We start from the raw sequence: 27,268 nt of genomic DNA, 5'->3' as shown, positions 1-27,268 counted from the left end.
AGCATTAATAATTTTTGACCATTTGTTTCTAAAACAATACATCGTTCAATTTTAACGTTTCAATGACCCCTTGTACTTTTTCTTCTATTAATTGTTCAATGCCCCTAATCTACCATTTATCCTTGGATGTTTCCTTTCGTAGAAATGGGCCAATAACTTTTGTTAACCCAAATAAAAAAATCAACGTCGAGTTCACAGTTTTCCTATTATCAGTATTTTTGGCAGCATCACCTGATGACCCATTTTTAACAGGTAATTAAAACATGGTTCCTATCTTTTTCTCGTATTAACGTTTCGTTTTATATATTTTCTTTAGAAAAAAAACAAGGTTGTATTAATTCATGTTTTTATTTTTGGAACTTTGGGATTATTCATGTACAGGGTGCAAAATCAAGGAATACAAACGACAAATATTTTATTTTAAATTTTAGAAAATTTTTTTTGTACCAGCTACTAAATCTACTTCACGAACGTTAATGGATATATGTGGTAATAAAAAAACAAGTGTTGACCACTATTTTTGGTTGATATTGTGGTGTATTTATTTTCGGAACTTCAGAATTATTTGTGTACAGGGTGCGATATCAATACTATAAAATGCATTCTAAATCATTTTATAGGTAGATAGTGATTACTAATGCCCGAATTTTTGTTTTTGGGTAAATTGGGTGTTTTTCACAATTCATGATTTACATTGTTAATTTCTTATCCTCGGATTTATTTATTTATATACAGAGTGTGACTAAATACTACATACAATCAACGATATGACAATGAAATAATAAACAGTTATTATAACTAATTCTATTAGGATTAATCAGAGTTTTGCACAATTTTTGATCCTTATTGTAGATTTTTTATCTTTATAACCGTGGAATTAATTATTTTTGTACAGGGTGAGATATTATTACTGCAAATGTACATTCTTAATCAATCCAAAGGTAAATGATAGTCACTAGTGACTGAATTTTGGGAGAATATGAATATTATTCGCAAATTCTTGATTGATATTGTTGATTTTTTATCCTTGGAACTTCCGATTCATTTATTTATATACAGGGTGTGACTAAATACCACAAACAATCAACCTCGAAATCACAATTTTTAATTGGCATTGTAGATTTTTCATCTTTATAACTGTGGAATTATTTATTTTTGTACAGGGTGCGATATATATAGATCTCACTTTTCGTCTTCTTCTGGCCAATGGTCGTTCTCTTTTCCTTCTTTTCAGCCAGGACAGTACAACCCCACGCAATCACCACAACCCCAGCCTTGCAGAGGAGCAACTCCTATATCAGGACCAACTCCGATTTCCCTTATCCTACCTAATAATCATCTAACGAATCTCTTTTCTCGCCCAATTCTTGCTTTGAATTGTAGAATTTTCCTTTTTGGTAACTTCAGAATCATTTATCTATATACAGGGTCACTATTAACTAAATCTGTTGAAAACACAAAGGAGCGTGTGGCAATTTAAAATTTTTTTAAATTTTTTTTGTACCAGCTACTAAATCAACTTCACGAACGTTGTTAATAATGGATATATGTGTAGAAAAAAAAACAAGTGTTTACCAGTATGGCGTAAATACTACGAACATATAATATAATTCGATTCTCTCACTTGTGATTCACTATTTCAATGTTTAGTGATTGAAAATCACTTTTTTGTGTGATTTATTTCAAATATAGTTAATGAAGAAAAAATTTGAAGGAATGTTTTCATATCAACGTGTCATTAACTTTAATAGGAATACGTATTTTGAAAAACTATTTCTTAATTTGTTATATTTAATAAAACAAAATTCATAATAATAGTTATGTAATGCTAAATCATCAAAATTGATTGAATTCAACGTGTGTTGTTTATAGAATAATCGAATAATCATATGATTTCATAGAATAAATCCAAAATACTTAAAGATTGATTCTTTTTTTATGAAAAATGTCCTATAAGATAAGGTTAATTCTGAAAACTGTGTTTTCTTGTTCATTACACTGAATTTATAATACCTGTTCAAAACAATTGAGCTAAATCGGCCGATTTCGGTGGAAATAGTGAAATTCATTTTTCCAATCTAAAAATATACTTACGCTTATATCGGAGTGGAGGTATCAAGAAGCTAAACTCGTATTTTCATTTTCATACTGTGTAAATCAACACGTAGACGCCGGGTCTATTTTTTTTTGATAATATATAAACCGCCGGGCAATACCGGGCGACACATATGATTCTTTTTTTCGAAAAGTGCTTCGAATGAAAAAACTTTATAAGGATATTGATTTGTTGTTAAATATTTGACAAAATGAAATGGTAAGTCAATTTGTGAATACGTGGTGATAGAGGACCAACTTTTATCAAGTGAATTAATAAACATTATTAAATTTTCTAGTCTACTATTAGATAGATGTTGATCTAAGAGATGTTAGGTACGAGGATGGTCCCAGGAGTGCTTGGAAACAGAAATTAATCCGAGGGGGCTAAATCTGGCAAATAAGGTATATGAGGTAGCAATTCAAACTTTGTTTCATTAATTTTGGTCATTGCAATAACGGATGTGTGAGCTGGTGTATAGTCTTGATGTAACAACACTTCCTTGCGGCCGTTTTTGCTCGATTTCTTCGGTCAAACGTTGCAATAAGTTTACATAATGCACTCCGTTGATAGTAGTTCATTTTCCATGATATTCAATGAAAATTATCCCAAAAAACCGTCGCCATGACCTCGTCTGCAAATGGAACGCTATTTACCTTCTTTAGAGCTGATTCTCCCTTTTCAGTTCAATGTTGTGTGAAATGAAACCCACGTTTCATCCATGGTTATGAAACCGAGAAAAAATACGGCTTCATTTCTGTAAAACATTCTGAATATACTGTTTATACCATCAATACAACAACACTCACAATTTCACTGTCTGACGCGTGTTTCGATAACCAAGTTATCATGTGAAACTAAAATCTAATGACTTGACTTACCTGTTTTATACTAAATTTTCCCACCAATAAACCTTCTCCCGCGAAAAGTAATTCCATCGGGAAAAAACTCTTTGGCATTCATTCCTTGACTACTAAACTATAGAATGGGCTGTAAGGAATTGGCTCTTTTTCCCTATTTAAGCTACTCTTACAACTAGCAATTTCAACATTATTAATATTTATGTCATGATTGTGACTGGCTGCGTAATCCGCAATACCTGATTTTCCGGACCGTACATATTTCAAATGAGCTATGTGCTCTTTAAATCAGACAATAACGAATCTCTTAGTCTGCCCAATATATTTTCCGTCACAATCACCACAGCTAATTTCATCGAGCGTGGATCCAGGGGGGACATAGCCTCCCTTAAACCCCAATTGATTAATTCGTTTTTTATAAAGGGGCGTTGTGATATATGAATCAAAGTTGATGAGAAATTGAGGTAAAAATTGCATAAAAATCGTCAATTAACTTATATTTTGTGAGTAAAAGGGTTAAAATGCGATGTCTTGGGGGGATTCGTCCTAATACTAATGACCCCCCCTTTATCAAGACCCTAAATCCGCCCTTGAATTTCATATATACCACTCTTCCAATTTTGTATTTTATCCATTGTTTTAATGTATTGTTGGATTTATAAACTAATTTAAAACCCACTCTGCTAAATGTTCCTCCCAATCCTTTTGTATAAAGATGATTGAAAGATATCAGAGCAAATTTTTCTTGTTTTTCATTTTGGGTTTGTGAAAAAGTGGTTTCACGTAGAGATTTCTTGAACCTAGGACGATTGATTAACCTATTTACAATTTACAATTACTTCAAGCAACTACCGCCATCTCCAGGTCAAGCCAGGTATTTCTGGGAATATCTCCGCAGAGAATTAGCCATAAAAACTATATATCAACGTGTTCGTATTTTTTTTTGTATTTTTATGTTTTTTGGTTAAAAATTGTTTCGAAAGGTAATAACTAACTTTCTATAGTGGAATCAACACAAATTAGTTATGATTTAGAAAATTGAAAAAAATACTACCGAGAATCATAAGTTAACTATTTTATATGTTTGTTTTGATCGTTATGTCGATAAGGTTTAATAATGTATACTTGAGCAAACTTTTGTATATATTCCAAGAAATGTTTTTTCATATTCTCGCCAGACGCGCGAGGCCAGCTGCTTACATTTCATAATAGTAATTTGTACGTAAATCAATAAAGAAACAGGTAAAATTACTATTTTCATATACTCCTTGTAAATACATTATAGAGTTTTTCCTAAAAATTTATGTTTTTTAGCTAGATCATTTCTAGACTCCTACTTATTGAATTGTTTCTAAATTGCAAAACTTGTTAAAATCAACAGATACATTCAGAACTTTTTGGCTCTGTTACAGATTTTGTATACACGAAATTTTAAATTAAGAACTATCATGTGTCTCGATAAAAAATCATTGATATACATTATCCCAAAACTAAATTATTTTTTAAAAACATAAATAAAATGTTCAAACATTGTCTACAGCGAAAACCAAAACTACAAACGAAATTTACAATCAATTTTATATAACGAGATGAACTAGAAGATGGTATTGCAGATATTATATAATATAATAATAATATTTTATTGTTCCTCTGTATACATTTATAATACATGAACAAGAGAGCCAGCCATGATTAATCGGATTCATGCAACCCCTTCAAAGACCATCCTCTGAGGGAAATAATATTGATATCTTTTTTCAAACACACTTATTATAATCTCAATTTTCATAAAAATCTGAATTCAAGCTTTACTTACCCTCTTCTACGAAATCTTTCCTGTGCCGAACCGGGCTTTTTATTTTTTGGGGGGGTATACACTATCTCTTATTGCAAAAAATTTAAAATCTTAGATTCTATACATGTTTCGGGTGAAATGATGTTTAAATATATCATTCGTTAATCTGTTGATATTCTCAAACACGTTTATTATCAATCAAATTCATGCAACCCCTCCAAATCATCCCCTAATCATATAATCTCAACGAATCTTTTATAATAAAAAATTATTCAAAAGTGTATTTATATTGAATTGAGAATATTCGTCGATATTTTTTAGAAATGTTGCTTTTTAAATATTTCAACCCTTATGAAACCCACCTTCAATGACCAAAAGTTGCAAAATTGCAGTTAAATTTTTTTTACAGAAATAATAATTTTTAAAACCAAACATTTTTAAATTAGAAAAAAATATAGAAAATAATTTTGAATAATTATATTTCATCATCACCAATATCTTCCTTCCCTTCTCGTTCGTGCCAGCTGTTGCTCGATTGTACGCTCCATGTTTCTCTTTTTCCAATGCTCCAAAATTCGTGTTCCGAAATTTAAAAAAAAATGGTTGGTTTTTCGACAATAGCTGGCTAATTTTTTTTCAAACTAGAAAGTTTTTTAAAAAAGCATTCTGTAGGGAATTTCAAGTACTTCAACAACATATCAATTAAAACTTTTTTCAACGCCCGGTTTTGAAAATAGTGCAGCTCAAAGGGGTTGCATAAGCCACATTTGGTACGCGAATGTAAACTTTGAACTAATGAGCTCAAAATTTTTGGCAAGAAAACCTTTAATTAATTAATTAATTAACATGAGAAACATTCTCTACGTGGATAGTTTTTCGTTTATTTGAGAAAAAAAATTTTTTTTTCAAGATTACGGAAAAGCAGTGTTCAATTTAATCATAATAAAGTTAATTGCAAGTGGATTACGATTAATTTGAATTAGGGTGGTGATGGCGAGGGTATAATAATAAGAAACCTTATTTTTGTTATAAATCAGTTAATTCTTATGCAAAAGACTTTTGACAGGGCTCATTTGGAAAGTTTTTCTATGTGCTTTGAAAAATATTTCTTGAGCTTTTCCCAAAAATTTCATCAATTTCAAAATATTAGAGGTTGAAGGTTTTCAATTTCGGATTTTCCCAAAAATAGCCATCCTTCAACGAGCAATAACTCAGTTAATATTCAATTTGAGAGGTCTTTAAAAAATGAATCACTTTGATTTTTCATTGCAGTGTTCGATTTAACCAATTAATTTTTCTAAAATAAGCATTCAAACAGAACAAATCACATAGGTCATATCAATAATACATAAATAAAGTTAATTTCAAATGGATTACGATTAATTTCAATTAGGGTGGTGATAATTATTAAATTTTTTCGAAAAATAAATAAGAAGAAACCTTATTTTTGTTATAAATCAGTTAATTCTTATGCAAAAAACTTTTGACAGGGCTCATTTTGAAAGTTTTTCTATGTGCTTTGAAAAATATTTCTTGAGTTTTTCCCAAAAATTTCATCAATTTCAAATTATTTGAAATTAAATATTCAATTTCAGAGGTCTTTAAAAAATTAATCTCTTTGTTTTTTCATTAGCTACATTTTTTTTAAATAATTATACTGTTAAATGATTTAAGTTATTCATGAAAAACGCTAAAAAAATTTGCGTTTTGGGTATTCGAGAGCTCAATACTTGCTTCTTTATAACGAAATTGTGGCTGTCGACCCACTATTTTAGTTTTGCTGCTTAAATTTTTCACAGTAGCAATCTAAAACCTTAAGGGTCCTTTGCAGCTCTATTTGAGTCCCAGCAAAGACCATATCATCGGCGGAGAGTAGCATAATAATATTTTTATTGTTATCCAAAGCTACTTCTTTAGTACCATGATTTTGAAAGTAGGATTCCAAGTCTGTGATGAAGAGAGGGAATACCAAGGAGCTCAGGGAATCTCCTTGTGGAACACCTTTAGTTGTTTCAAGTTTTTCGAAGCTTTGATCATCTTGCTCAATGAACAGTGAGTCGTAGAGAATTTTTACGTTTTTTTATGTTCTACAGAGTCAAATACTTTCCTAAAATTAACAAATAATGTAAATAATTTTATAGAGGGCAATCGTAAATAATTATTTCTAAATGTATAGAATAAAAATGTTTTCTTCGCTAGTTCGCGTTTTCCGATATCCTGTTTGGCATTCGGGTAGTAATTCAATTTTTTCAGCATAATTTGTGAGTCTAGTGCTAATTAGTTGGGTAAATAGTTTGATTGTGTGATTTATTAGTGCAATCTTGCAAGAACATTGAAGATTTCATCGGTAGAGAACGGTGTATCAAAAAATGGATGTAAAACATCTACATACCAAAAAGTTTAGAATTATATAATATATATTAAATAAACTAGTGGATTGTGTGGAAAAATGATTAATAGTCCGGTCAATATAGACATTTAAAATGACAAATATTGGTGGAGAGCTGGGGTTTACCATTACAAATGAAGTTTTAAAAATCCCCATCGATCCTATAAGAGCTATAATAGTTATCCAGGGTCCAAGGTCAAAATTTGAGATTTTTTGGATTCTTTTCAAACCAAAATTGTATATTTTAAAATTCTCTACAAAAATGGTTTCTGTGATTTTTTTTCTAAGAGTTACCATTTCTGAGATATCGCTATTATAAGTTTTTTTGCCGTGGTTTTACCCTGTAGGCCTACTCCACAAACTGTCATGACATATTGATATTGCTATTGATTATTGGATTAACTATTGTTTTGATTTATTTAGATATTTTAATACTCTTGAAAGTCTACTTCACCAGTCATGTCTTCTTCGATTTCTTCTTCCTTTTCCTCTTGCTGGATACTCATAAATTATTCAAATCTGGCTGAGTCATTGGCCTCTTCACTGAAATCACAGGAATCTTCCTCTATTGTACTAAACTGGGCATTTGAGCAAGACTGACTGGCAATTGGTACACCCTGCAGAACACAACAACCCGACTTTTTTTCAGCCACATTTGGCACTACAACCTTTTTTACAATTGCAAAAAATAGTGCTTAGGAGTATTTCTGGAGCAGGTTTTAATCGGTTCGAGAGTATTATCTATCAATTTCCAAGTCCGGTTATTTGGATTCAGTTAAATATCGGTATTTATCAATGCAAGTAATTTTTTTTTTGGAGCTTCAACAACCGCAAAAATAAAGCGAATTCCTTCCGTAATTATTGTTTGAGGTGTGGAATCAATTTCTGTAAATACTTTAGCGCAGTCAGTCAAATCTTTTCTTTTTCGAATAATTCAAATACTGACGTTTGGCACCTTCTGTATATTGCTGACGAAATGTCGCAGCCGGTTGAAGAATATATTTCTGTTCGGTGTTGAGCCCTTGCAAGCTTTTGAAAATAAATAATCGTATCCATTGGAATCGTTGCAGTAGTACTAACAAATCAGAATCTTCACCAACTGCAATTGTTATGTTTGTTGCATTAAATTTTTCTATTGCTGTTTCAATTATGAGGACATCTACGTCATTTTGAGCTTGTTTTGAGACACAAACAGGTATTTATACTTGTCTTAAAACCCTTATATGTATATACGTGGCTTATATATGTATGTATAATGTGACTCGCGATATCTCAGGAATGGTAATTCTTAAGAAAAAAATTATAGATATTATGTTTGTAGAAAATTTTAAGATCTACAACTTTGGTTTCAGTTATTTTTTTGACAAAACTTACCGTTTTCAAGAAAAATCCAAAAAACCTCAAATTTCGACCTTTGGCCCCTAGTAACTAGAAGACATAGGATCGATGGGGATTTTTAAAACTTTATTCGTAATGGTAAACCCAGCTCCCCATCAATATTTGGCTTTCCGGGAATTTTTGTTATTTGACCACTATTTTTATGTCTAAATTGACCGGACTATAACGAACGTATAGTTTTGTTAATAACACTAAAATGTTTTTCTAGACTATAAAGAAATTTCAGAGTTAAAATTTATTTCTGTTATGAATAAATTTAGAAATAAACTAAATTTCAAAAGTGTACTAATAAAAAAAGTTGCTACATCAAACGTTAAAAATAGTTTACATATCTTCACAATCTACATAGAACGTCTTAAGATAAAATTCTCATCATAAACAGTTAACCTAAGAACTTCAGAACCTAATTTAGTCTCGATTATATGTTCAGTATATTCAGAATAAAATTTTTATCTTTCTCTAAGTCAAAAGAAATAATATGATCAAATAATAAAAAAATTTCGAGGTTAGATACAAACACGAGATACCTTGATTATGAACTTGTACTCGTAATTGGAGTGTAATGCCCCGAGGGCTGTGCTCATTCACTGCTTAATGTTTTAGTACAATAACTTGTGGAATATTAAGTTGAACGGCCTACTAAAAAATTTGGTTTATTACTATATTAAATCTACCAGTTCGTGGGTGTTTGTATACAAAAAAATTTTATTTCAAAATAAATATTTGTCTCATGATAGTACAAGTGTATTTTTACGAATGATTTTTATTGTCACTTTTGTTTACTCCCCGAAATGCAAATGCAAAAAAGAATGTAAGTTTTTATGTACATACTAATGATATTTTTGGAAAAAACAACTACTCGAAATAAGTGCTTGTTTTTGAAATAAAAAAATTATGTGAAATTTATTATTTATTCAGAACCCACAATAATTTCTGAATTTTTATAAAGATAGCTGTTTTCAAATATTACAATTGTCTATTTAATCATTAAGTGAAATTATTTATTATTACTGTACTGAAATATATTAACGAATTTAGATAAAACACGTGTAGTGTTATTTTTGGAAAAATCAACAGTTGGCAAAAACAAATTTAGAACCAGTAACGAGTGCAACGATTCGTTACTTTTTCATTTATACCGCTTAAGCATTTTTTTTACCCACTGATATTTTTTCTCATTATCATAACTAATTGATTTGTCAATGAAATATGACAAAAATAAAATCTTCAGTTTGTTCAATTTTCAAAATTAAAATATGTTTCTGCTTAACTATGTTGAACATATTTGCCAGAATGGATTATTGTGCAATTAGTGCCCTGTCAACAAACTTAAACTATAACGTCTATTTTTTTTTGAAATTCGAACAAGTTAAAAATACATTTTTATTTTTAATGATGCTAAACACAAAGCATCCATTTCTAAAAATTATAGCAGGCCATCGTTTAAATTGACAATTTCACATAGAGAACCGAAAATATTTATTTTCGTTTCTTTATTTTAATTATTTATAAAATATATTCTACCTACGCCTATGAATTTGTGTATCTTTAGATGGTATGCGGATTTAAATCGCATTGTTGCACTCTAATCTACAATAAATAACTAGTTCGATGACCCAAACATTTCAAAATTAAAATAAAGAGACATTTAACAAGTGTTAAATATAATTAAATAAATATTTAATATTTCAGTATATTATGTCATACTGATATCGTGCTGACATCCATAGATTAATATTTGAACTTAGTTTACTGATACTTATGCAACACATATTTCAAATATTTGTGAAATATATTGCTTGCATCAGAGTAATTTGAATATTATATGGTTAAATGTTTTTTTTTTCTATTAAAATATAGTAAAAAACCTCAATTTATACTTAATTTTAAATAAATAATACTCTTTCAATATATCTACTAAAATGGGGCATAAAATAAACTTAACCTGATAGGTATGCAACTCATATATCACGTTTATAAAAAAGATATTAAAATCTTATTTATAATAAATATGAATTTTTAGATAGGGTATTTTTTAATCAATTAAATAAATATAATTTGAATATGATAATATAATATTACGGTTAAAGCTGTTTGAAAATAACTTTATGGTTTCCAAATAGACATTTACGTTTAGTATTGTCAGATGTAAATTACTTCAAAATTACAGTAAATATATGTCAATTTCAATCTTTTTAATTTGAAAATTGCATATCTTGGAAATAATTAAAAATTGTAGCTGTTATTCAAATATCATTCAAATAGAAGCGGCAACTGTCTACATAACATCTTGAAGCTAACTTCAGATCACCAGGAAAAATGGCGTTCATATTGATTAACACCACAATTAACTGTAAGAAATGTAAAATTTTAAGCCTTTTAAGCAGTTTTATTGGTATAAAGCCGTGTATTTAACAAGTATGCATGCTTTCATGTTCATCATTTATTTGATTTCACAAGATTTATTGCTTGAGGAGCTAAATTTTTGCACAACGTCCTATTGATAATGTCAAGCCAATTTTTTTTATAATTTGCATGTTTTGCAGTGATATATGTTTGAAAATGTTTCGTTATATGCATACTAAGTTTTATATCAACTTTTATATACATTTTATTTATGGCAATGATGAATTATTTGTGATATAATTTTGTACCTGTCAGTAGGTAGGTCATATATCAGCTTTTTCTAATTTTACGTAAAAGTTATTTTTGGCTCTGTATTCATAAGATTTATTGTTAAAATTTTCTTTTCCTCACTTATTAAGGTATTTTCAAATTAAATTATAACTTTACTGTTGAATAACTAAATTTTTATATAAAGCGAATCGTCTTTAAAAAAGTTGTTTTAAAAAAATTGTACTAGTGAATATTCTTATCAAAGATGAGTATTATTAAATCCCTTAATATTGTGGAATTTCCCTTAAAAATCAATAATCTTCGGGCGTTTCATAAAATCAGAAGGACATTGAGTCCTTTTACTTTGCGGAGCATGCGCAAAAAACAGTCAGCTGGTTTTTGACGCGGTTTTGTCCATTTTCAGGCAATTTCGTTTACATTAATGACATGCTGGTCCTCTATCACACAATAAAAACTAATTAGGAATTGATTGTTTTCGGTATTAATCCAAGCATTTAACATCATATTTACAATGAGTTATGAGTAATTTAAATGTTCATATTTCAGGCCAAAAAAGTTAAGCTGGGAAGGTCATTTAGATTCCACAGATCAAAATAACAATATTACAATGACATCCGAAGATCTTTTACAACCAGGGCATGTTGTGAAAGAACGATGGAAGGTAATATATAATTAATTATCTATTTAGCATGTGAAATTGTTTTTCTTTTTCTGTTTTGGTCTTGCAATAGGTGGTAAAAAAAATTGGCGGCGGAGGTTTCGGTGAAATTTACGAAGGATTAGATTTAATTACTCGCGAACAAGTTGCACTTAAAGTGGAATCTGCCCGACAACCTAAACAAGTGTTGAAAATGGAAGTAGCTGTCCTTAAAAAATTACAAGGAAAAGAACACATATGCAGGTAAATCAATGAAATTATTATATTTTGTTAAAAGTATGTTTATTGTAATTTTATTTTAAAGATTTATTGGCTGTGGTAGAAACGATCGCTTCAATTATGTTGTGATGCAATTACAAGGTCGTAATTTGGCAGAATTAAGAAGGGCCCAACCGAGAGCTGCCTTCAGTTTGTCCACTAGTATGCGATTAGCTTTACAAATTCTCAGATCCATCGAAAGTATACATTCTGTTGGATTTTTACATCGTGATATTAAACCTGTGAGTAATTTAATGTTATTTCTTTTAGATTTATATAAATTCTTGTTTTTACTAAAATTTCAGAGTAATTTTTCAATGGGTAGGCTACCATATAATTGTAGGAAAGTGTACATGTTAGATTTTGGTCTTGCCAGGCAATATACGACGGCAACGGGCGAAGTTAGAGCACCCCGTGCCGCTGCTGGTTTTAGGGGAACTGTACGTTATGCCAGCATTAATGCTCACAAAAACAGAGGTATGTTGAATATGAACAGGTTTTAACTTTTTTGATCAGTTTTAACTGAATTTTCACTGTTGTGGTTTTATTCTTTTCAAAAAAGTTTTCTTTTCATATCAATTTAACGAAATTGTGTTGATTATTTATCAAAATGATTGAAACTCTTTTCATTTTTTTAAATATGCTATAATAATAACTTCAAATCAATAATACTAATAATTGCTTGCATACATTTAATTAAAATTGGCAAATATACATGGGAACTAACTGAAACTAGTATAACAGATATATCTTATCTTGTTTGCCGCGATGAGTAATAACTTTTATAATCCTAAATATGAAGAAAAATTTGAATTACTTTGTGATAATTCATCAAATTTTAAGTCCAAACCAATTTTTTTCTTATTTGGTGTGTCATCGCAGTTCCGATTCGTCCTACAGGATGATATAGCATATTTATCAAGTTGATACAAGAATAACTTGTTTGCAAATATTCGGGGGAACCACTAAAAGTAGTGTACTAAATCTTATATACTATCTTATTGAGTTTGAGAACACAGTGGTTTATACAGGGTGGTATATTGAAACGTGATGAATAAGAATTTTTGAACATCTTAAACATAAGAAATATTAATAACTTCATAATTCATGAAATTTGTGACCAAAGTGATTTTTTTGTGTTCTCAATATCCCAATTCCTTGTAGAAGAATTAATCGTTGGTAAATATATGGAGGAAACAATAAAAGTTGCATAGCAATATTATTTACTGTCTTGTTCGCTTCTACAGGGTGATATTCTGAAACTTGAAGACTAAGAACATCTTAAACTTCATAAGAATTTTAAATAACGTAAAATTGCAAGACTAAATAAATTTTTTTTAAATTTTGTATGTCACAAAATCTCATTTCCTGCTACACAATGATATAGTTGATCTTGGTGATTACAACAATGATTCATTTATGTTAATCACAATTTGAAAATATACATAGGGACCAAGAAAAGTAGCATAATAGATCTTATCAATCATAGTTTGTCTCTAAGGGGTGATATATCAAACTAAGCAAAGTTCTGATATTTTGAGTCTGCAATTGTTTTTTTTTCTTCTTATATTTCGTATGAAATTAAAGTTTGAGGTTGATATATCAAATTTTTCATACAGTTTCCAATCGAATTTTTTATAGAAATGGGCAGACACGACGATCTCTGGAGTTTATTTTACATGCTAGTCGAATTTGTTAACGGCCAATTACCATGGAGAAAAGTCAAAGATAAAGAACAAGTTGGTTTGATGAAAGAAAAATATGATCACAGATTATTTTTGAAACATTTGCCGTCCGATCTAAAACAATTTCTCGATCACATTCAGAGTTTGGAATATTCTGATAAACCCGATTATCAGGTGAGATTTTTCTTGTTTGTTACAAGTATAAAAAACTTTTTTATTTATTTTTCTTTTTTCAGATGTTGATATCTCTGTTCGAGCGTAGCATGAAACGAAGAGGGGTGAAGGAATCAGATCCGTACGATTGGGAAAAACCGACGCAGACGGATAATCAAATCGTATCGCAACCGACGGTGACGGGTACGACGACGCAACAGGCCACCGCTCCCACGACCGTTCCCAGACATACTAGACACACACCCACCACTGATAATAATCAAGAAAACATCGAACCCACCGACAACAAAGAGGTCAGCACATTGAATAATTGTAATAACCTTTTTTTTGTTTTATTATTTTTGCGTGATGTTTTTTTTCATAATTTTATATTGATTAATTTTGTTGACTCAAAATAATTTTTTTTGCTCTTATTCGATTGATTAAATATTACATATCAAGTTTCCTAGTAGAATTTTTTTGGGACAAACAAAAAAATTTATATATTTTCAATGATTTTGTTGAAATTTTCGTATAAATTGCATGAAAAAAATTTATTTTTGGTAAATAAACTCTTGTTTAGATGTTTTTTCATATAATTATAAATACGAAGATATCAAATTTCATTTTCCTCATATTTTTGATACACGCTTTATATTCAAATATATAGTATGTCACAGGTTTTGGAAAGTTTCGTTTATCTTGAAAAAAAAATCAAAATAGTATTGATTAAAATATCGTTCAGATCATACAAAATGTCCCAAATATCAAACTGACTTTGTTGGAAATACTTTTTTTCGTTTTTTGTCGATTTTATTTTATAAATCAGATTATTTCATGTATTAGATTTTTTGATACACACTGTATAATCATATAATCAATATTTAACTATATTTTGAAGAATGTTCATAGTTAACTAAAATTCATTTTATCTTATTTTATAGAATAGAATAAATTGTATAAATAAACTGTAAATTGGCCGTCCCAAATGATAAATCTCTATCATCTATCAGTTTTTTGATTATTTGTTAGGTATATCTGATTTTTTTTTCTTGTCCAATTTCAATTTTTCTTGTAGAATATTTTTGATACAAACGGTGTATATGAGTAGATAATGACTCAATATTTTATTAATCGAAATAGAATTGATTAAAATATCGTTTACTTCATACAGAATGTCCCAAATATGAAACTGACTTTGATGCCAATAATTTTTTTCGTTTTTTGTCGACTTTATTTGATTTTCATGTATTTAATTTTTTGTTACACCCTTTATAATCAATATTTGATTATATTTTGAAAGACATTCATAGTTAATAAAAAAAATCTATAAAAATCATTTCATAGAATAGAATAATTTTTCTTTAACTGTATACTGGCTGTCCCAAATAAAAAATAATTGCGTGTATCAATTTTTTAATTATTTGTTAGGCTTATCTCAATTTTTCCTGTGGAATTTTTTTTAGACAAACGGTATATTTAAGTAGAGAATGACTCAATATTTAATTAAGTTTACAAAATTCTCAAAAATCTCAAAAAAAACTTCGATTTTCATTAAATAAAATTGTGAAAATGTGATGTATATATATTTTTGTTGCATTTTTTGCAGTTTTATATAATTTTCTTACTTTTAACTTGGTTTTCCACCATTTTGACTCTTGATTTAACATTTTTAAATAATGTCTGACGGTTTTGTGACACTTTTTTGCCTAATTTTTTAGCAAAAAATACAAATCACTTGTATGAAATTTTTGAATTACTAAAATGTTTGTATATATTTTAGGCCCAACTAGACGCGAGAAGACGTATAGAAACAGAAAATACCGCACCATTAGTAACAGATACCCAAATAAATGCATCCAGACCAAATGTTGACAAAAACTGCAACGCAACTGCAGTAGAACAAGTTCAAGGTAATTAATTAATCAAATTAATCGTATTTTTTCTTTATATTTGATATAAAAAAAATTTTACAGCTCGTAAACGTCGTGCGACATCCCACTTGGACCAACCGCCTGATAGGTTAGATAATGAAGCCGTAGCTTCGGCCAAATCGACGTCGGACGCCGTCAAACCGGCGCCTTTACGTAAAAGTCAATCCGGTGTCGCTACCGTGGGTAGATTACGCGTCGTTACACCGCCCACGCCGGCTCAGCAAGTACAAACTACTGCCAGTTTGGTAGATTCGCCCGCTACGCCGGATCAAGAAAAACCTAGAAGGAGACCACCGTCGGCTGTTAGGAGTTCACGTTCCGGCATGAGGGATCAAAGTTTGACCCAATTTGCTGTTATGGACGACGAAAATGTCAGTCAGCAGGTTAGATGAATAATGCGAGCCACTCGTATCGACCAGATTTAATACTGAGTTTCTTTTTCAGATGACCAGAGGGGGGGCTTTAACGTTGGCGAGTCAGTGGAAGTCTCAGTTCGATGATAGTGAAGAAACTACGGATAACGAATGGAAACCGGAAAGTCCAGAACATAAGGGTACCTTAGGGGTGCAATCCGAAGCCGCCGCCGCCGCAGTTTTACCTCCGATATTGAGTAGAATAAGCGAAGATTCACGTACTAGTCATAGAAAGTATATAAATATAGCCGGTATTGAGGAATATCCGGAATTAGTCGGTAAGAATTTATAATTTGATTTATCGTTGGAATATTTAAATATAAATTTGTATAAAAATGTATTATTGGTAATTTTTTTCTATTTCGTTGTCGAATAATATGGAATTGTGTGGAATTGTACTTGAATATAAATAAAAAATTGATTTTATCCGGCTCTAAGGACCATAATGTTTCAAACTACCCCCGCATTTAACATCATCCTGAATTTGTTTGAATTTTTTCATTGAGAATGCTTCGTTTTATGATTTACTATATTGGGATTGAATAAAATTGCACAATCTGTACAAAAATCTTATTTTTTAATAAAAAAAAGTTTGTTTATTGATCATATGAAAAGGTTTATGTATGGATCAAATTTGCGCTATTTTCTGTAATAGTTTTATATATTCGTAAAATGAGGACATTCTGGCTCGAAGGACCAAAATATTCATAATTAGATTCGAGAAATGTTTGAGGAAATAATATTTTTTTTGGATATTCTTCAGTGTGACCCAATATAATTACAGTTTCTGAATATTAATCGTGTTGCTGTTATTGTTTTTCCAAGTATTTTTTGAAATATCCGGCTCGAAGGAGCAAAATATTCATTATTAGAAATTAAACTTGAAAAATGTTTGTGGAAATAATGATTCTTCATATATTCTTCAGTGTGACCCAATATAATTACAGTTTCTGAATGGTAATAGTATTGTTACTGTTTTTCTAAATATTATTGAGAAATCCGGTTCAAAAGATCAAAATATTCATTGTTAGTTAGATATCAAACTCGAGAAATTTTTGTGGTAATAATGATTCTTCATATATTTTTCAGTGTGTCCCAATATAATTACAGTTTCTGACTAGTAATCATATTGTTGTTGATTTTCTAAATATTTTTGAAAAATCCGGTTCGAAGGAGCAAAATATTCATTGTCAGATATCAAACTCGAGAAATTTTTGTGGAAATAATGTTTTTTTGAGATATTCCTTTTGTATTGAAATTTTTCTAATAAAATCTGGATGCTATATTTCATGATATATTTTATTTTAAATTATGACAATACTAAAAATAATGTAACTAACGAATATTTTTCTTTCCAAATATTTATTAAAAATATTTTTTGACAGAATCCGAATTATTCTTAATCCAAATTAAATACGTTTTTCAATAAATTCGTGTATTACACTGACCCAAAATGAGAAAAAGGGGGGGTTTATTATAATGATTAACGATTTTATTCTTACGAGGGTATCACCAGTTTTAGCAAAACCGTTTTGATTATCTGTTCTAAAAACTAATACTAAAATTTTTAAACTAACACAGTTAAATAACACCATTAACTTTACAATTCGGTTAACGTTTTTTTTATTCTATTTGTAGACAAAATTCGTTTCGAACGAGAACAAGGAAATGGCTGTTATTTTTTGTGACAATAATTATATTAGTTATTTATTTGCTTCATAAATCATTTTATTTCACATGGCTTCTTTTTTATTTTAACTGTCTTGCTTCCACTAACAATCAGCTTCACTAAAATAAAAAAAACTTTTAATTACCAGCATGAAGCCTGGTTTTATTAATAAACCATTAACAATGACAATACCTTCGATTATTTATATCAACAAAAGGTATATACCATTTACATATCATACATACATATTACATCATTTATTCTACCATATATTTATTTACTCAAAACTACACACCCTATATATTGAACGAGTGGTGATTACTATAAAAATTGTACTTATTTTCTTGACACCCCCAACGACAGGACAGAACCCTTCGTTCTAAATGATTAGTAAATAAATTGATTAACGAAACAAAAACGTCGTACGAGGCGAGTTTTTAGTGGTGTTGAGGTTATTCTATCAACACAATTCGTACTAATTGATCAGTTGAAAAATTGACCAAAGAAAAACTTCGTAGAGTGCGAGTTTTTAGTGCTATTGGGGCTATTTTCTTTTTACCCTTCATACCAGTTGATCAGTAAAAAAATTGATTAAGGAAACACAAACTTTGTACAGGGCGAGCTTTTAGTGCTATTGAGGTTATTTTTTTTTTCACAATTCGGAATAAGTGATCAGTAAAAAAATTGACGAAACTAAACAAAAACTTTGTACAGGACGAGTTTTGAGTGCATTTGAAATTATTTTAATCACACCCTTCATACTTATTAATCTGTTGGGGTTATTATTTAATTTGAGCTAGAAATTGTCGGTTTAGTGATTCGGTGGACACACCTGGACTTTGCATACAAAAATTTTGGTTTATGTTTATAAAGAAGATTCTAATTAAATCGGAAAGAATGGCTGTTTTATTTAAAAGAATAAAAACGTGCTAAATTGAGTTATTGATAAAAGAAATCTGTATCATGAATTGTCCATAATTTTTTTCTATTGAAATAAAGAAAATTAATTTCCTTGAATAAATGATGTTTTATTCAGGCCGCCCTTTTCTTTTCTTCCCAATGAGACGCTAATGAACGCGCGTGTAATAATGAATAAAAAAAAGATAACATTTTTATTATAAAGTGTATATCCAGATGATTCTGGTTAATTAAAACATTATACAGAGAAATAAACCCGAGAAATAGCCCCCGGCTCGACGTCATTTTCAAGGTCAAACGATATAAGCTAGAAAATAACTTTCGTTTTCAAGGTCAAGGTCAAGGTCTCGTCGCGGTTTCATTCTATTTTGAGATTGAAATTAATTTGTCGTCAGATTTAATTATTTTATGGTATGATGGAATAATAAATTTGTAACTTTTGTAAAAAGCAATTCAATTATATAGTTCAGATTACATAAAATGTATTTTTTATAATTATTATAGTCTTTCGTTAATTTTTGTTTATATTGTGTTTCAAACATAAAATAAAATCGATAAAAATAAATTATAAAACTATTCAGTCTTCTTAGTCTTTATTAAAAACAAAAAAATTGATGTTTTGTGTAATTTTTTCAATATTCTACGGGGGGGGGGGAGGGGGCAATACATTCTAATTATTTATAGCAAATATCTCGGTTTTCATCGTCAATACGTAAAAATTTTATTTCCTACATTTTTATTTAAATCTTTTTGTTACACCTCCTTATATTTTCGAGATAATTTGATATTTTTTTATTTCGTTTTGTAAAAATAAAATGAAATGATCGTAATATTTTCTGTCTTCCATCGATATTTTGATTGATTATTTTATTGGACAACAATACGTTTTCATGTTTCAGGTGGACTTCCTAGAGCTTGGTCGACCCCTTGCTTAGGTCCTTGCGTACGGTCCACTTTGAAACCGCCGCTTTTACAACAAGCCGCTTTCGACGATCTCGTTTTTAAAGTAGACGTTATGAGAAACGTTGCTTCGAAACATTTAATCAGCGATCAAGACGAAGATACCAAAGTCATCATCGATTCGTATAGATATTCCAGTTTACCTGGAATCAATCTTCCCGATGTCGAAGGATACAAGAACGACGACAAAAATATACAACGAGATCAAATCGGCGAAGATGAAGGACTGCAAGAGGTGAGATATATTTTGATTTATCCCTTTTTTATTACCCTCGTAGCGTTTACTAGATTTTTTTGAGTTATTTTGGTGCCGTTTTCATACATTTTTTGATTTATCATCGATATATTTTAAAATTTATTCCATCATTGGTGCCTTTTTATACATTTTTTATTACCATTGTAGCTTTTACTACATTTTTTTAAGTTATCCTCAATGATATTTTGAAATTGAATCATTTATTGGTACCCTATTCATACATTTTTTGATTTATCATCAATTATTTTGAAATTGACTCATTCATGGCGCCTTTTTTCTACATTTTACATTACCCTCGTAGCGTTCACTACATTTTTTTTAGTATCATCGATTATTTTGAAATTGATTCATTTATTGGCGCCTTTTTGATACATTTTCCATTTACCTCGTAGCGTCTACTAGAATTTTCTCAGTTATCATCAATAATATTACCCTCCCTCGAAGAACTTTTCAATTTTTTTTCGTCGAAAAAGTGTTTTATCAATCGATTGGTAATTTCCAGGTGGCGGGAAAATTAGAAATAAGAGTAGTGCCAAAAGAGCAATTGAATAAAAATAAAATATCTAGACCGCAAAATTTGGTTTCGAAACCCCTGGTACAAAACGGCAATCGAGAAGGACCTAACAACGATATCCAAATAAACAGCAAGGAGTCGCCGCAAAAACCGAAAATAGAAAGAACCAAAAGTATTTTGAAACAGAGCAGCAAAGAAAAGAGCGACCTACAAGAATTGTCCAGTCCGAAAAGGGAGAATATTTCGTTTGCTCCTGAGGTTTTAGGTGAGGATTAACGCCGTTAAAAAAATTGCTAAATTCAAAGATTTTGCGTATTTTTTTCAGATAATAAATATTATGTGGAATCGTTGGAAAATTGTAACCCGATGGTGATAAATACTGGAATTCAAACGGCAGAAGATCGCGAAACGCAGTGCGACATTAAAAGAAACGTAGAGTTGGATAAAATTAATACAGTGTGCGTTGAAACTGGTGGTGTGTCGCCCAAAACTAGTGATAAACAAATTAGTAAGTATCTTTCATCGAATACATGAAGATTTTTATTTGTAGCAAGTCGAAATATATGATAAATTAATCAAAGGGTTTGTTTGTTGATGCTTTTTTTAGTATTTTGGCAGGATTTTGTGATTCAAAGGCCATTAAAACAAATTTGATCCCCAAACTTTATGAAAATCTGAAATAATTTTTTTTTAATTAAAAAAAATGGAAATTTCACCTCAAATTAGAATAAAAAGTGTTGTTGATGCTTTTCTTTAATATTTTGACAAGTTTTTATGCTTCAGAGGACATTAAAACAAACTTCATGGAAATTTAAAAAATGTACGAACAATAACATTGAAAATGTTTGCTTGGCATACTTCTTCACTTCATATTCTTTCTTTTTATAGTACATTCTATTTAAACGTTTGTGTTCAAAATGCAAAAAATTGCTAACCTCAAAATAAATTCAATATTTTTGCTTAATTTACTTTTATGGTAGATTCTAATAATCTGATATGTATGAAAAAAATACATTTTCAACTTTAGAAAACTTCCCAAAATAATGGAGATAACCTAACCTCAAAATAAAATTGAAAACGTCTGTTTGATATTTTTTAAGCTTTCTATTCTTTTTTTATGTTAGTTTTTAATCTTTTGATTGTCAAGAAGGAAAAAATACATTTTTTCTTCCAAATTTCATGAAAATTTTTCTAAAAGAATATAAAAAATTCAACCCAACATAATATTTAAAATTTTTGTTGAAACTTTGTTTCCCCAATTTAATTTTTATGGTAAATTCTAATAGTATGAAATGTAAAAAAAAATACATTTTCAACTTCGGAAAACTTTCCAAAAAAAATCGAGAATAAAATTGAAAATGTCTGCTTGACACCTTTTTACTTTTTCGGTTTTTTTTATTTTATGACATTTTCTGATGTTTCGATTGCCAAGAAGAGGAACAAATTTTTTTATAGTAGATTCTAAAAGTCTGAAATATTACTTTTCCATTCTCTTATTTTGTGACTGACTGAAAAACAGTATTTTCTTCAAAACTTCATGAAAATTTCTCTAAAATAATTAAAAAAAAATAACTTCAACGTAATGATTCAAATTATTGTATAACATATGTTTACTCACTTATTTTTATTTCAAAATTCAAAAAAAATGTCCAAACTAATAAAGATGTTTTTTCAACATATTTTCACTTTTTCCATTTCATTTTATGAAAGACTTTAATGGTCAGATACCAATGATCGACTGCCAAGAAGATATAACATTGAAAAAGTCTATTTGACACATTTTTGGTCATTTTTTTTTTCATTTATTTCGTGACAGGTACTGATGTTCCCGCTGCCAAAACTGAAGGCGAGACTAGCAGTACCGAGACGGATCACAAAGTGCCGAAAGAAGACGCATCTCAACAAGAAGATAGTTTGGAAAGTTCAAAAAAGAAGAAGATCTATCGGAAATCCAGCGTCGATTCGGATCGTTTGTGTCGAAGTAATTCCCCGAAGGCCGTTTTGAAACCGTTAGAGGCTGTGAAAAATAACGCGGGCGATTCGAAATCGTCCGAAAGTAGTTCGAGTACGCAGTACAGAAAAAAGGGAGGAGGCGAAGGTAGAGGGGAAAGTAGGGAGCAGAAGCAGAGGGTTAAGTGTTCACCGGGACACGATCTCGGTACTAATACTAATAACGTTACGTTTGTGTCCAGTACTAGCATTCCAGAGCAGAGGTAAGTTTTGGTACATTTGAACTACTGGTTGTTCGACAAGGAATTTTTTTAGAGAAAAAAGGTCTATAGCGAATGGATTGAGCCCCGGAATGGATGAACAGTCTGAGTATTACGATGCCACTGAAAATACTATAATGAAGGATAAACGTCAGGAACAGGACGACGAGGATAGCGGCGTCGATAATGCTAGTCAAATTTTGAGAGAAACTTCGGTAAGTACTACAAGGAAATTTCCAACTTTTATATTTTTCAGTACGAATTTTCTACAATTTTTTTTTGCTTGTCGTAACAGGAACCTCGATTATATATCTATATATATATGTTTTATTTTAAACATTTTCTACGTTGTTTTCATTTTTTTTCTATCTTATAAGTATCGTGTTACTTGAAGCAGGTCTAGCAGTGGGCAGTTGACCGTTTAGCTGGGAGCTGCTGTAAACCTCATTATGTTTCATCTAAAAAAGTGAGTCGTCTGTCGGTTATTACAGGCTTTTTATGACGGGCTTTTGACGTAAAAAAATGGAATGTAACTCCGAAAATCGCTTTATTGAAATTTTCTTAAAACTATGAGTAGATGTGGAAAAAAATCTCGAAATAAAAATGTGGGGATTGACTTGGACCGATTTTGACATTTTTTGTAATAGAAATCGGAATGTTTGATTTTTTAATTTTTTTTATTTTTATTCATATTTGAAAAGTTGAGGTTTTTTTTAAATGTGTTTACTGTGATTATAAAACATTTAGCTATATATTTTGAGAAAATAATTTTTCTAAATTTCAATAGAATAAAACATTTTTCAAAAATTTTTATGTTTTGAAATTTAAATTTCCACATTTATTTCTTAACAAGTTTTTGAAAAAATGTTTAATGAAGCTCTTTTTGGGATAATATTTATTCATTTTCTACCCTCCAAATGAAATTTGAATTATAGATTTTTCGAATCATGTTAATGATTGAGCTCACTTCTTAAGTGGTAAACTAAAAAGTCAAGGAAACGTGGGTAATAACTGAATTAATTTCGAAAATTTTATCTTGAGATAAAAATGATCGTTTGTACAAAAATCAATATGTGGTATGGTGCTTCTTCTTTTCTTTAGATCATCAAAACTTGTGAAAAAGGTATTACGTAGCATTTCGTATATAAATAAAATTCAATGACCAAAGTTATTATAAGAAAAATTCAATAACCCAAAATATTACAGGAAAAGTACAGCGACAACATTTGTGAACTAAATTTCACAGTTACTTAGTCGGAAAATTTTAGAATCACACTGTATACTCATTTGTGGTGTTTTCACGACTCTAAATTCCATAAGAACCGTCAAATTAACACGGTTTCGTTTGCAATAAAATCAAAATTAATTTAGATTCACACTTTATACTTTTGATATCCTTTCTTGGTCATTTATAAGAACAGTGGAATTGATTCGGTTTCATGTTCAATAATTGGTAATATCAAAATTACTCAATATTCACACTGTATACTTTTTTGTAACTTAAAACGGCATTCTCACCTCTTTTAATTCATAACAATCTTCAAATAAATTAGATTTCCCTTTAATAAAATCAAAATTAATATAGATTCACACTATATACTTTCGATACACTTTTTTGGTACTTTCTACGGTGCTTAAATGCCATAAGGACCTTTGAATCAATTCTGTTTCGTGTTCATTAATTGGTAGAATCAAAATTGTTTTATATTCACACTGTATACTTTTTTGTAATTTAAAACGGTGTTTTCACGACTTTCAATTCATGAAAATCTTCAAATTAATTCGATTTCGCTTTCAATAAAATCAAAATCAATTTAGATTCATACTGTATACTTTCGATACACTTTTTTGGTACTTTATACGGTGCTTAAATGCCATGAGGACTGTTGAATTAATTCGGTTTTGTGTTCATTAATTGGTTCAATCAAAATTGTTTTATATTCACACTGTATACGTTTTGTAACTTTAAACGGTATTCCCACATCTTTCAATTCATAACAATCCTCAAATTAATTCGATTTCGCTTTCAATAAAATCAAAATTAATATAAATTCACATTGTATACTTTTTTGTAACTTTTGTAAGGCAAACTACCTCGATTTCAGTTTCAATAATTGGTCATAGGTAAAATAAAATTAATTTAGATTCACACTGTACACTTTTCGGTAAATTGAAATTACTTTAGATTCACACTTTTTATGTAAAAAAATTTCTTTGTAATCTCAGGCACGTTTTGTTAAATTTTCATTTTCAAATCGATAATAAATTAGATTCGTAAAAAAAGTGAATTAATTAATTAAAAAACACTGAATACAGTGTACTTCGTTAGTTAGGATCAAAAAAATTATATATTATTTCCTTTGTGGTTTTTTGAAATCGACGTTCGACATTTTATTTTTGTTCGTTGCAGGTAAGTCCGGCGATGGAAGGTCGTTTTTCGAAAATTCCAGTAGCTGTTACAGGCAGTGGTCAACGTATAGCGAAATGTATGTCTTGGTCGGGTGATTTGACGCCGGGCCTTAGACGACGTAGACAAAATGAAAAATACGTAACCGATCCCAGTCAGCTTAAGCTTAGATTTAAGAGACACTCTAGTGGCGGTACGTATTTTTTTTCGCGATTTTCAATCTGAAAAATTATTTTTTACATTCACATTATTTTTTTTATTATAATTTTTGTTAATACTAAATAAATAATTGATATAGATCCCAAAAAAGTTGTGATATAATTTGTACCGGATTTTTTATTTTTTTTTGATAGGTATTTATAGGTATACATAATAAATAGTCGTTTTTATTAAAAATATCAATTTTAAAAACTGTTTCTAGAGATTAATTTCAATAATTCAAGTTATGTTATTAAAAAAACCGAATTACATAAATATTTATCATAAAAATTAAACATTTGAACAAACCTTTTATAATCCGAGTATTTACTTCGACCTTTTAAATTATAAAATTAATTCCTGTTTGTTTAACAATAATTTAGGGATATTTACAGAGGAAAAAATGTCGAAAGGGTCGAATATTTATAAAAAAATCCGAAAAAAATGAATTTGTCCTCTTTCAGGTATAACAAAGTCCCTTACGAATCTATTTCGAACGTTGCAGTGGATGCGAGAACGTTGTGTGTCATGGTTTTTGTGTAATTTCAGGTCTACGGGTACGAGGTATATCGACATGCCTCATAGACGCTCCAGAAAGTTCGCCTGAATCGTCGGAAGGACAACAACAACCGCCGCCACCTCCTCCTCCTCTTTCGCAAGGGGATCCGCCGTCTGAATCGCAGGTGCGTTGCCGTCGATTCAGACCGATCACATAACCTAACAATTTTGTTGTGAAAAGGGTGCGGGGCACTCTGCGGACGTGATTTTTTAATTGTTGTTGTGATTCGGGGGTACAAGATCTCGGCTTGTTTAGAAAAAAAAATCTATATATATATACGAGGTGCGAGAAAATTAGTAGTTATTACCTTCCAAGTTTTTCTTAGATGCCTCGAATAAATACTAAATCAAAAATAATCGTTACGCGACGTATTTTTGGTGGAAAAATTGTTTTTCCCAAGCGGAAAATTTATTGTTGATGACACGGATTTTATAAAATATTTTTTTGCAATCTTTTTTTTTTTCTTCATGAAATTGTGTTTTGGTTGTGGTGTTATTTTCTTTCAAATAAAATCTCGATACCAATTTTTTTTCTATTTTGAGTCTTTTTTTGTTTTATCTACAATTGCGCCATTGCCATAAAATAATTTATAGAATCTACAAAATTTTTTCCGAAAATTCGATTAATAAATTATTTTTAACAATTTATAATTTATTTTTTTACGAATTTTAAGGCTGATTTAATAGATCTCGATATATATATATATACCTCACACTGTACGATAGGTGGTAAAAACGCACTATGTTTTTTTTTGTTGAGTTAATAAGTAGAAAAAACTTGTGAAGGGCTAATTTCTATTTTTTTTTCTTTTTTTTTTTTGGAGTCTCATATAGCATTACTATAGTAATGCGTAACGTATTTTATAGAGAAAAGTGTCTTGTGTAACAAGAAAATTTTGAAAAAAAAAATAATTTATTGTGAAAATGTGATTTTTCTCTATTAAAAAAAAATTAAAAACACGCTGTTTTTGAGCGGTGGTGTGACTCACGCGTTTTATTATTTTCTTTTTTAGTTTACAGTTGATGTTGTTTACAAAAAAATTGTTGAATCGATTAAAAAATTAACGAAAATCGCGACAAAATATTCATTTTTAATTGAAACTTTCTACTGGAAATATCTCAAAAATCGTTTTTTTTTTTTAATTTGAATTGTTTTTCATTTGGAACTTTTCTTGTCTAAAATACTGTGGACATCGTTTTTTTCTAAAATGTTCCTGCTAAAAAACTTGTCTGAAACACCAAAAAATCATTTTTTTGTATCAAAATACCTGAAATCATTTTTCTGCGAAATACTTCGAGAAAA

The 27,268-nt window shown here is 29.7% G+C and overlaps 1 protein-coding gene across 3 annotated transcripts; it reads left to right on the top strand.

Annotated features, from left to right (window-relative positions):
* The first annotated feature begins 10,685 nt into the window (after nucleotides 1–10,685).
* LOC130901106 (tau-tubulin kinase homolog Asator) lies at nucleotides 10,686–26,877 on the top strand. Of its 3 annotated transcripts, none has more exons than XM_057812206.1 (17): nucleotides 10,686–10,890; nucleotides 11,721–11,835; nucleotides 11,906–12,075; nucleotides 12,137–12,332; nucleotides 12,396–12,567; nucleotides 13,732–13,949; nucleotides 14,012–14,242; nucleotides 15,712–15,841; nucleotides 15,905–16,245; nucleotides 16,307–16,553; nucleotides 19,762–20,057; nucleotides 20,581–20,857; nucleotides 20,918–21,100; nucleotides 22,409–22,805; nucleotides 22,858–23,017; nucleotides 25,213–25,402; nucleotides 25,957–26,877. In XM_057812206.1, the coding sequence occupies exons 2-17, from the start codon at nucleotides 11,782–11,784 to the stop codon at nucleotides 26,121–26,123; spliced, it is 3,429 nt and encodes a 1,142-aa protein (XP_057668189.1). In that variant the 5' UTR covers nucleotides 10,686–10,890; nucleotides 11,721–11,781; the 3' UTR covers nucleotides 26,124–26,877. The 3 variants fall into 3 exon arrangements, with proteins under 3 accessions (XP_057668189.1, XP_057668191.1, XP_057668190.1); XM_057812208.1 differs by having other exon boundaries at nucleotides 10,842–10,955; XM_057812207.1 differs by lacking the exon at nucleotides 10,686–10,890 and adding an exon at nucleotides 11,538–11,652.
* Nucleotides 26,878–27,268: the final 391 nt, after the last annotated feature.

The sequence above is a fragment of the Diorhabda carinulata genome, chromosome X (genome assembly GCF_026250575.1).
Source record: "Diorhabda carinulata isolate Delta chromosome X, icDioCari1.1, whole genome shotgun sequence".
Classification (NCBI taxonomy): Eukaryota; Metazoa; Arthropoda; class Insecta; order Coleoptera; family Chrysomelidae; genus Diorhabda; species Diorhabda carinulata.
This window is presented reverse-complemented; position numbering and strand designations above follow the sequence as displayed.

What these genes read in the sequence shown, in the direction of transcription:
- LOC130901106 (XM_057812206.1), top strand. Translation starts at nt 11,782, where the DNA reads ATGACATCCGAAGATCTTTTACAACCAGGGCATGTTGTGAAAGAACGA. An exon ending in TTGTGAAAGAACGATGGAAG is followed by an intron (nt 11,836 to 11,905) that starts GTAATATATAAT and finishes GTCTTGCAATAG; the next exon opens with GTGGTAAAAAAAATTGGCGG. An exon ending in TACATCGTGATATTAAACCT is followed by an intron (nt 12,333 to 12,395) that starts GTGAGTAATTTA and finishes CTAAAATTTCAG; the next exon opens with AGTAATTTTTCAATGGGTAG.